This window comes from Panicum hallii, chromosome 2 (genome assembly GCF_002211085.1).
Source record: "Panicum hallii strain FIL2 chromosome 2, PHallii_v3.1, whole genome shotgun sequence".
Classification (NCBI taxonomy): Eukaryota; Viridiplantae; Streptophyta; class Magnoliopsida; order Poales; family Poaceae; genus Panicum; species Panicum hallii.
Genome location: NC_038043.1, coordinates 37333315 through 37345651, shown reverse-complemented (window position 1 = coordinate 37345651; position 12337 = coordinate 37333315). Strand labels below are relative to the sequence as shown.

At 45.4% G+C, this 12337-nt stretch overlaps 1 protein-coding gene across 1 annotated transcript; it reads right to left on the bottom strand.

Annotated features, from left to right (window-relative positions):
- Nucleotides 1-364: 364 nt before the first annotated feature.
- LOC112880988 lies at nt 365-11698 on the bottom strand. Its single transcript, XM_025945707.1, has 6 exons — nt 10713-11698; nt 10078-10601; nt 9164-9924; nt 8437-9037; nt 3142-3528; nt 365-376 (listed from the first exon to the last, which is right to left on the bottom strand). Exons 1-6 carry the CDS (start codon nt 11689-11691, stop codon nt 365-367), a joined length of 3264 nt encoding a protein of 1087 aa, XP_025801492.1. The 5' UTR covers nt 11692-11698.
- Nucleotides 11699-12337: the final 639 nt, after the last annotated feature.

Genomic DNA, 12337 nt, shown 5'->3' with positions numbered 1-12337 from the left:
CCCCAAAATAATTGCAGATACCCGCTAATGCGCGACGCGCGGTACCCACGGCACGTCGCGCATTGGTGTGGGACTGGGCCCCGAGGGCTCACCCGTTCAATCTGTTCGTGGTCTTATGCGCGACACGCGCTACCTACGGCACGTCGCGCATATCATCATGAGCGACGCGCCGTAGGTAGCGCGCGTCTCGCATTTGACCGAGGTGTAACTCTTTTTTGTTTTCTCTCTTTAGGCACAGTTGCCCCAGGGTCCCTGGGTTCCTCCCGTAGTAGGTATATGAGCGACGCGCTGTAGGTAACGCGCGTCTCGCCTTTCTTGTTCAGTTCCAGAACTGAATGTCCAGAACAATTAAAGTCACAACCATTCAGTTCTGGAACTGAAAATTCACACATATTGATATCTCACAAATATGAATTCGTACTTCACAAATATTCACACATTATCATATCTCACAAAGGCACAATTAAAGTCACACTTTTACCATATTTCACAAAGGAACAATTAAAGTCACACAATTCCCATACTTGACAAAGGAACAATTAATATACATTGTGTGCCCAATCATTTTGCTACTTTCCGTTGATCCCTTGGTTTTTTGAAATTCTTGACTTTTTCTTTATGGTCGTTGCGCAAGTAGGGAGTTTCGTTGGCCGATGGTATTCTTGGCTTGATCATTGAGGTGGCGAAAGGAGGTATCTCATCAAACTGATCGAACTCTTCCTCGTCGACCGCATTCTCAACACCGACGATTCGCCGTTTTCCAGGTATAACCACCTTGAGTCTTTTGTTTGTGGTGTCGGAAACATAGAACACTTGAGCCACATGTTGTGCGAGGACGAAAGGGTCCGTCTTGTATCCGTGACGGCTAAGATCGACACTAACGAACCCGTACTTGTCTTTTTGTACACCTCTATTTGCATCAACCCAATTGCAACGGAAAAGAGCAATTTTAAAACCGTGAAAGTCAAGCTCCCATATCTCTTGTATTTGACCATAGTACGCAGTTTTGTCCTCTCCGTTAACATCGTAAGCATCAACACGTACACCACTATTCTGATACATGCTTTTCTTATCTTGTCGTTCGGTGTAGAACGTGTATCCATTTATGTCATACCCTTGGTATGTCATAACGGTGAATATAGGACCAAGAGCCAAAATTTTGAGTTGTTCACTTATAGGAGTATCTGATCGTGAAATTCGATTCCGGAGCCAACCACAGAATTTGTTCATGTGTTCCTTTGCTAACCATGATTCACTGTGTACAGGATTCTCTCTAAGCAACAGCTCCTTGTGCTCATCGAAGTACTCAGACACAATGTCCATTTGTTGCAACACGTGGAAATGGGCCCTATGAAATAAATCTCGATCTGGAATTATAGCCTTCTTCCCGATCGTCCCCGTGCCTGTGAGCCTCCCCTCATGACGAGACTTGGGAACACCAACCGGGTTACTCGGGTCAGCGTAGTTTAGAGCCCACTCAATGGCTTCCTCTGTACAATATCCTTGTACCATGCTGCCCTCGGGGAAAGCTCGATTTCTTACTAGTGACTTCAAGATGCCGTTGAATCTCTCGTACGCATACATCTGGTGAAGGAACACAGGACCAAGTAGCTTTATCTCCTTGATAAGATGGCCCGTGAAATGAAGGCTGATATCGAAAAAGGCAGGTGGAAAATACATCTCAAGAACGCACAAAGTTTCATAGTGCTTCTTTTCCAATGACTCAAGATCTTCTTCACTTAGAACCTTTTGACCAATTGCATTAAAGAAAAAGCACAGGTTCATAATAGCCTCCCGAACATTGACCGGTAGGATATTCCGAATTCCTACGGCAATCATCTGCGTCAGCAATACATGGTAATCATGAGACTTTATGCCGGGAGATAGCTTTAGATCAGGCATTGATACAAGCTTCGAGACGTTGGTTGAGTAGCCAGTTGGAACTTTCACACTTTTCAAGAACTCGCAAAACTCCTTCTTCTCATTCTTTGACAGGGTGATGCATGATGTGGGCAGCTCCATTCCTTTAACGGAGTCATCATTGAGCCACAACTCTTCTCTAATTTTCATTTTCTTCAGATCAGCTCGTGCATGTGCGTGATCTTTCGTTTTTCCATCCATGTTAAGCAATGTGCCGAGAAGGCTCTCACAGACATTCTTCTCCACGTGCATCACATCAATAGAGTGACGGATGTCTAAGTCCTTCCAATACGGTAGCTCCCAGAAAATCGACTGCTTCTTCCACATGTCATCTTCTTCAACAACGACCTTCTTGCCCCTCTTGCCTTTCTTCTCTCCTTTCCGCTTACCGAGGACAACATGGACATTCTTAACCATTTCGTAGACATCATGACCTGAGAAATGCGGAGGAGGACGCCTCTTCTCGGCCTTACCGTTGAAGTGATCACACATGTTCCGGAACGGGTGTTTCATTCCAAGGTAGCGTCTATGTCCCATGTACACTATTTTTTTTGACTCACTCAAGTACTCAGAGTCTGTCTCTCTCAAACAATGTGGGCACCCGCAACCTACTTTCTTGCTCTGTCCGGACAAGTTCCGTGCCGCTGGAGAGTCACTGATAGTCGCGAACAAAATGGCTCGAAGCTGAAAGTACTCACGCTTGTACTCATCCCAGACCTCCACTCCTTCACACCACAGCAACTTCAGATCGTCAACCAAAGGACTGAAATAAGTGTCGATGTCATTACCAGGTTGATGTGGCCCCGGTATCAAGCCCGACAGCATAATGTACTTCCGTTTGTTACACAACCAAGGTGGAAGGTTGTATATCGTCAGAACAATTGGCCAGGTGCTATGTGTGCTATTGTTCATGAATGGGTTCATGCCATCTGTGCTCATTGCAATCCTAATATTCCTCGGATCTTCCGCAAATTCAGGATATCGCAAATCTATGTTCCGCCATTGTGTGGCATCAGCAGGATGTCTTATCAACCCGTCCACCTTATGCTTCTCCTTGTGCCATCGCAACAATTCTGACTCCTTTTTGTTTGCAAACCAGCGCACCAATCGTGGAACAATTGGAAAGTACCAAAACACCTTTTTAGGTCCGCCCTTTGTTCTGTTGCAGTCCTCATCATCACCACCATCTTTTCTACGGTTGAATCGATCGAGTCCACAAACAGGGCACTTCTCAAGGTCCTGATAATTCGAGCCACGATAGAGAATGCAATCATTCTTGCACGCATGGATCTTTTCCACCTCCAATCCCAACGGGCAGATAATCTGTTTGGCCTCATAAACGGTCTCAGGGACGGTGTTGCCTTGTGGAAGCATGTCCTTAAGGAGTGCTAACAACTCCTTGAAACTGCCATCACTCCATCCGTGGATTGCTTTCAACTGGAAAAGCTTCACCATCGCAAATAGCCTTGAGTATTTCAATCCACAACCAGGATAGAAAGGTTTCTTAGAGTCTTCGATCATCCTCTTGTACTTTCCGAATTCGGCCCCTTTGAACTCATCGTCGCCGTGTCTGTCAGCATTGCAAACCATCTCCTCTATGTTATCAACCTGTCAAGCCAGACATGAAAAGTCATATTAGCACGACCTTATTATTCTAATTGTAAGCTTTATTATGGGGCCGGGTTTGAGTACTACCTGTTCCATGATGTCGGCATTGCTCAACCCTAGTATATCCGCCTCATCCACATCGTCGTCCTCTTCTTCGACAACACTATGGACCTCCCTCTCCACATAGGAATCCCTACTCTCTGCTTCATTAAGTCCTTCTTCACCGTGTTTATTCCAACATCGATAATCCTCCATGAATCCACGTTTGATCAAGTGTGATTTCAACACGTGCTCTTGAAGATATCGCTTCTCATTTTTGCAATTTTTGCATGGGCAATAGAGATACTGTATACCATTGTCCACCATATCTTTCTTCGCGTTCTTAATGAAGGCTTCAACACCATCCATAAAGTCCTTGCAAAGGCGTGGACCATACATCCAACGCCGATACGACATCTATATAGAATATGAAATCAAAACGTTAGGATTCTCATAGTTTGGGGCCATGCACAACTAGTGTTTAAGTTCAAATATTGTTAGCAAGCATGGAATTATTGCTTGCTTGGAAGTGTAGTTCTGCGAAATATTATTCTGCATGTAGAATCTGTGGTTTTATAATTTTTTAGATGATGGAATAAAATTTATTATCCCAGCTTCTGTATCTTGACGTGTCATCTACGATATAATACATGCAGGCAGTAAGGTCATATGTGGAGCCAAATATTGCCAATGATGCAAGAATGTAAAAATATTTTAAGATCTTCATCTTTACTTTTCATGCTATATGATTTATCTCGGATTTATTTAGTATTAGATGCTCTTAACGTCTGAAGACAATCATGGAAAAATCTTGGTGTATTTTCGAACATAAGTTACAATGCCCTATTCTAGCCATAAAAGTTTGAACTTAGAACTTAATTATTACATGGTGAACCAAAAGAATCGATATCATATCGGAGTTACCTTGCCACTGCCCCCGCGACACACGACAGCAAGAAGAGGCTCGATCGTGCTCCAGCCGCCCGCCGCGAGACGCTCCCCACGAGATCTCCACCGCCCGCCGCGGCAGATCCACCCAGCCGCACATCCGCCAGCACCACTTTCCCCAGATCCACCCAGCCGCACCACCAAAGTATCAGACTGCAAGTTCGGATAGCTTGTTCGGACCTCCAGACCCCCAGGCGGGTCTTGTCTGAGGTGGGAACAAATGCAAGACGCCTCATGATCTGAGACGATCCGTCCAAAGGCGCGTCTCCCATCTGATGATCTGAGACGAGCCTTCCAGTGACGCGTCTCCAGACCCCCAGGCGGGTCTTGTCTGAGGTGGGAACAAATGCAAGACGCCCATGATCTGAGACGAGCCTTGCAGTTGCGCGTCTCCCATCCTCATGATCTGAGACGAGCCTTGCAGTAGCGCGTCTCCCATCCTCATGATCTGAGACGTTCCGTCCAAAGGCGCGTCTCCCATCTGATGATCTGAGACGAGCCTTCCAGTGACGCGTCTCCAGACCCCCAGGCGGGTCTTGTCTGAGGTGGGAACAAATGCAAGACGCCCATGATCTGAGACGAGCCTTGCAGTTGCGCGTCTCCCATCCTCATGATCTGAGACGATCCGTCCAAAAGCTCGTCTCCCATCTCATGATCTGAGACGAGCCTTGCAGTAGCGCGTCTCCCATTTGTCTCAGTAAAGTAAAGCGAGACGCGTCCCGGCTATTTATCGAAAGAAAATTATAGTCACGAGATGTACTGCTGAACGAGATGACCACGGCTGAAATCCCCCTCCCCAGCGTCCCGGAGACCGAGGACCTCGCCACCGCCAAAATCCCCCTCCCCAGCGTGCCGGAGACCGCGGCGCTCGGCATCACCCTCCTCGGCGCATCCTCCGAGACCGCCGCGCTCCCGGAGTGCACCGCTTCGGAGATCACAGCGGTCGCCACCGGCAGATCTGCGGCGCCTCCTCCAACGGGCTTCTGCACCACCAGCCGCAGATCTGCGACACGGGGACCGCAGCTCCCTTCACCACCAACATCCCCGGGCTTCTCCACCACCAGCCGCAGATCTGCGACACCGGGACCACAACGCCCTTCACCACCAACATCCCCCGCACATAAGGATCGGGTACCTCCCATTGTTGAATGTATTTGTTGGAATCGTCGCATTCTGCCTGAATCTGCATCAGCAAACCCACGGAGGAAGCTTCTCTTTGTTTGCTTTAGTGGTAGTACTCTATCGATTTCTATTGTCTCACGAAACCCACGAAACTCGAGCTGGCCCAGGATGAAATTTCCGAGCTGGTCGAAGCTGTTTAGCTGCTTCGGCGGCTGCCTCCCCTGCAGCGACTGTTCAGCCAACGTCACCCTAAACTGCTGTGGCTCGGGGAACAACAACGTTTACAAGGGGGAGGACGGTGATTCAGCTCGCGAAGCTGCTAGCGCTCGTAAGCCAGCGCCATTGCCTGATTTAATATCTATCTAATAATTAATATCGATGTAATAATAATTGCTGGATTTAGCTAGACATTGTAATGCTGGATTTAGCTAGACATTGTAATGTATTGTGAGATTATTTGTATTTCAGACATTGTAATGTATTGCTGGATTTACTAATGTAATGTAATGTAAGCCGGTTCGTTCGGTTTCAAGGGATTGATTCCATGTAATATGTATTGTACGCTACAGACGCGCCACCGCCACCCCCCCCCCCCGATCAATGCGAGACGAGCCTTACTAAGGCCCGTCTCGCATTACTTGTCAACGATTTGTATAAAGCCACAGAAATTAATGCGCGACGAGCCTTAGTAAGGCGCGTCTCTCATTACTTTCTGTGGCTTTATAAAATGATCGGAGACAAGCCCTCCCAAGGCGCGTCTCGCATTGCAAGCCCTCCCAAGGGCTTGTCTCCGATCATTTTATAAAGCCACAGAAAGTAATGAGAGACGCGCCTTACTAAGGCTCGTCGCGCATTAGTTTCTGTGGCTTTATAAAAATCGTTGACAAGTAATGCGAGACGGGCCTTAGTAAGGCGCATCTCAGATCTTAAAATGATCGGAGACGTGCCCTACCACGGCCCGTCTGGCATTTGTCTCTTACCCTCCCCCACCCCACGCAGCGCCGCGCCCGCATTTTTAGCGCGTCTTTCTTTCTGTAATCTGCGACGTGCCCTTAGAGGCTTGTCTCAGATTGCTTGCTCCTATTTGCTGTTTTGGCGTAGTGGACACCAAATATTGAACTAAAGCTAGAATTATCAGTGATAGTAACTGATAGGGATAGAAAGCACTATGACACCAAATATGCTGATGTTTTGTGCAACTTGCAAGTTACACAATGCACCATGCACTCGTGGCTTAATCATGCAAGGATAATGCACAAGATGATCATATGTTAGCGCATATAAATTCATATAAATTCATGGTTAGTTTCTTGCATGGTGGCATGGTGCTAAACATTATTGATACTCCTTGGGTCACCGACATAATTAATGTTTATGAAACATATACTACCTCCATTTCACAATATTTGTGAAATAGCTGTTTTAAATATCAATGAGATACATGCCATATAGGTATGCAGATGATACAAATATTGTGAAATAGAGGGAGCTAGTAACGAGTTGCAAGGATAATTATAACATTAAGAGAATATAAAGAATGGATACTCTTCTTATTTCCAAATATATCATTGCAATATGAAAAAGATGGCTGCTGTACCTTTCCTCACTACTGATGGGGGCCGGAGCTTAGGGCGCCGCAGCAATGGCGGGAGAGGACGCCGAGCAGGGGCAGCCGGGCGGCCGGGCTTGCGCGGAACGGGCCGCGCGCGAGGACGACGAGGAGCGCCGCGGCCGGAGCTTCGGGCGGCGGCAGCAATGCCGCGAGGACGCGGAGCAGTGGCGCGAGGACCCCGAGGCGGGGGGGCAGCCGGGCGGCCGGGCTGCGCGGAACGGGCCGCGCGCGAGGACGACGAGTTGCGCGGCGGCCGGAGCTTCGGGCGGCGGCAGCAATGGCGCGAGGACGACGAGGTGCGCGGCGGCCGGAGCTTCGGGCGGCGGCAGCAACGGAAGAGGACGTCGGGGCGGCGGTAAGTTGGGGGCGACGTCGATCTGAATGCGAAGGAGTTAATTTTGTTGGGGGTATGGCTAGGTTAGTGCCGGCTGACATTAGAATTAACTTAGTGCCGGCACTAACGTGCTCAAGTTAGTGCCGGCTGGTATTACCAGCCGGCACTAACTTGTCCACCTGACGTCAGATGGACAATTTAGTGCCGGCTGGTATTACCAGCCGGCACTAACGTGTAGCGCGGGAATTGGCGCGCGGGAACTGGCCACGCCAATTCCCATTTACACCAAATTTGTAGTATTCTTAAACAAGATCAACATAGCCTTAATAATTAGAATAATATAACAAAAATTTATATCTTATTTTTAGCTACACAATAATTATAGTAATTATATGTACACAATAATAATAGTAATTGAAGTAAATTAACGAATATGCAACCATTATCAATTATGTGTAGCGTAAAGGGTTTATATGTGTATATGTTTCTGTTATTGATAATAAATCGAAAACATTTCATTTTGATCCATGCAAAATTTTTCAAAAAACTTTTCAATACTACCCTATACAATGATGTAATCAATTCGCATATTACTTGATTATTTGTTTGTAATTTAATGTTTCAATGCTTCTAGTAATGCAAAATTAGTGAATGTAAATAATATTTATACCATGCAAAAATATAATATTATCTGAAGATGATATTATGTCATAATTGGAGAAATAGTATCAAGAATTGAGATAAATACGATGCGGTGCGTTACATTACATCACTGATTGAGAGAATTCAATACATAATTTATATAAAACTACTACTCATTATCATTATCTACTGGAACATTGATAATCTTCCTTTTGACGAAAGTGCCTTGAGCGTGATCACAGCATAAGTAAGGTGTGTCCTCTTTGGATAAGAGGATGCTAGGGTCAACGTCAACTGAGAATGGTGGAAGGTCATCAATCTGGTCATAATCTTCCGAATTGTCCGAAATATCCTCAACTCCAACAACTTTTCTTTTTCCAGGAAGAACTATGTGCCGTTTCGGCTCATTTCCAGCCTTGTCTGCTTCAGACGTCTTATCTGACTTCTTCTTCGGTTTGCTCGACATATCGTTCACATAGAACACTTGTGTCACATCCTTGGCTAGAACAAATGGTTCATCTTTATATCCAATCTTTTTAAAGTCAACTATGGTCATCCCATACCGGTCCTTCGTTACGCCTCCTCCAGCCACCCATTCGCAACGAAATAAAGGGACAACTATGGGTCCATATTCAAGTTCCCATATCTCCTCTATGACACCATAGTAGTTGTTCTTTTCTCCATTACTGTTTACTATACACATACGGACACCACTGTTTTGGTTGGTGCTTTTTTTGTCTTGAGCTCTCGTATAAAATGTATACCCATTGATTTCGTACCCTTGGTATTGCTGGACAGTGATTGATGGTCCCCTAGCCAGCCATTGAAGTTCTTGATCAACTGTGTTGTTGCCCAATAATTTTCGTCTAAACCAGCCGTCAAAAGTTTTTATATGTTGGCGTGTAATCCAAGAAAGATTCTTTTGTGGATTTTCAGACTGTATAATATTCATGTGCTCATCAATATATGGAGCCACCTTGGATGAATTCTGAAGAACCGTGAAGTTTGCTTGGCTGAATTCACTACAAGGGATGTGCACATTACATTTCTTTCCTAGTGTGCCTTTTCCCTTTAGTCGCCCCTCATGGTGTGACACGGGGAGCCCAATCGGATTGAGATCAGGAAGATAGTCAACGCAAAACTCAATGACCTCCTCGGTTCCATAGCCCTTAGCAATGCATCCTTCTGGGCGAGAACGTTTACGCACGTACTTCTTCAATACTGCCATGAACCTCTCGAAAGGGAACATATTGTGTAGAAAAACAGGACCCAGAATAGTTATTTCTGTCACAATATGAACTAGAAGGTGTGTCATAATATTGAAGAAGGAAGGTGGGAAGACCATCTCAAAGCTGACAAGACATTCGACAATGTCTTTCTGCAGCTTTATTAGATTATTTGGATTAATTGCTTTCTGTGAAATTTCATTCATGAATGCACAAAGCTTTACAACTGCCAATCTCACATTTTCCGGTAGAACACCCCTCAGTATAACCGGAAGTAATTGTGTCATCAAAACGTGGCAGTCATGGGACTTCAAGCTTTGGATTTTCTTCTCTTTCACATTTATTATGCCCTGTATATTTGAGGAGTACCCAGACGGGACCTTGATACTGTTCAAGCAATCGAACATGCTTTCCTTCTCCTCTTTACTCAGGTTATAGCTGGCAGGTTTTAAATAGTGGCGTCCTTTGTCTCTCTTCTCGGGTTGCAAGCCTTGTCGCCCGGCTAGCATCCACATGTCGCGCCTTGCTTCCAATGTGTCTTTTGACTTACCATACACTCCCAGAAAGCCTAGTAGGTTGACGCAAAGATTCTTCGACAGATGCATCACATCAATTGCGTTGCGAACCTGTAAGACTTGCCAATAAGGTAGGTTCCATAATATAGATTTCTTCTTCCACATTGGAACATGTCCCTGGTCATCCTTCGGAACAGGTTGGCTACCGGGACCCTTTCCAAATACTACCTTCACATCCTTGATCATCGAGAACACACACTTTCCATTACGGAACAGAGGCTTACGACGAGTTTCGGGCTCTCCTTTGAAATGCTTCCCTTCGGTTCTTAGGGGGTGATCGGTAGGAAGGAATCGGCGATGGCCCATGTATACGCACTTCTTACAGTGTTTCAAATAAATGCTATCGGTTTCATCATAACAGTGGGTGCAGGCCATGTATCCCATGTTCGACTGTCCCGAAAGTTTTGCAAGTGCAGGCCAATCATTGATGCATACAAAAAGCAAAGCTCGGAGGTTGAAAGACTCCTGTTTATACTCATCCCACATATGTACACCTTCTTCTTTCCAGAGCAGTAAGAGATCATCCATCAAGGGTTGCAGGAACACATCAATATCGTTGCCAGGTTCTTTTGGCCCTTCTATAAGCACCGGCATCATGATGAACTTACGCTTCAGGCATAACCAAGGAGGAAGGTTGAACATACATAGGGTCACGGGCCATGTACTATGAGCGCTGCCAAACTCACCGTACGGATTCATTCCATCCGCACTTAGAGCAAATCTTATATTCCTTGGGTCGTTGTCAAATTGAGGATACTCTCGGTTAAGGTTTCTCCACTGGGACCCATCTGCTGGGTGTCTGATCATGTGATCCTCCTTACGGTCTTCTTTGTGCCACCGTATCAACTTAGCGTTGTCCTTGTTTTTGAAAAAGCGCTTCAGACGTGATATTATAGGGAAGTACCACACCAACTTTGCGGGATCTCTCTTCTTTACCGGCTCCCCATCAACATCACCTGGATCATCTCGCCTGATCTTATACCGCAATGCGCTACAAACAGGACAAGCTTCCAAGTTCTCGTATTCGCCGCGATACAGGATGCAGTCGTTAAGACATGCGTGAATCTTCTGCACGTCCAATCCAAGAGGGCAAACCATCTTTTTAGCTTCGTATGTTGTTGACGGCAGTTCATTACCCTCAGGAAGCATGTTCTTTACAATCTTTAATAGCTCACCAAATCCCTTATCGGTGACACCATTAGTTGCCTTCCATTTCAGCATCTCTAGCGTGGTACCCAACTTCTTCTGCTCCGGTTTGCAATTAGGGAACAATGGCCTTTTGTGATCCTCCAACATCTTCTCAAACTTTAATGCCTCCTTCACACTGTCACTCTCTTTCTGTGCATCAAACAACGCCTGACCTAGCTCGTCAGGTGGCTCCTCTTGTGCAACATTTGCTTCACCCTCGTCCATTGGTTCATCTTGAAAGCCACCTGCTTCATGAACCCATGCCCAATCTGGAAGATTGTTATCACCATCGTCATCTTCTTCATTATCTTCCATCGTAACTCCAACTTCACCGTGCTTAGTCCAAAGGCTATAGTTACTCATGAAACCATTCAAGGCCAGGTGATTCCATAGAGTTTCTCTTTTCCGGAATTCCTTTTTATTTTCGCAAACACTGCATGGACAACACATTAAACCCTTTGGCGACCTATTTGCCATTGCTGCCTTGAGAAATGAATCTAAACCCTGAATCCACGCCGAGGTGCTCCGGCTTCCGTGCATCCATTGCCGGTCCATCTGTACAAATTAAAAAAAATCATGCTCATCTGTACTATGAATTTAGAAAAGTCTAAACGACTGATAATTTGAAACAGAACGGAGGGAGTAGCTTTGAGAGTGAAACTGTGAGAAACTGTATCGAAAAGTCAAGAATGAAGTAAACATCATGTTCTTAGTCATGCTTTTACTGCAATGACGCTGAAAGATTGACAGGGGGTAGTACAAAGATAGAATACCAATGGATCAAGGAAGACAGTTCATTTATTAGGAGACAATATAAATTGAGAGGCTTATCTATTAGAAGTTCAGAACATCACTGGTTAAAAGAAAGTTCAAATGCAAATGGATAAGATCTTAAGAGCATAAGAAGAAAACATCAAAATTTTGTTTTTTTGATACAGTCGCTATCAATGCTACAAAGTATACCTGGAGTAGAACTGAAAACTCCCTGAAGAAGATGATACTAGCAATAGCTGCACAGGCCACAAGTCAAACATCATCAAATTACTAGCTAGAAGCCTAAAACTTTTATGGCTTATGAGAATTTGAGTGACAATTTGGTAAGTAAATCTGTACTGAGATATAG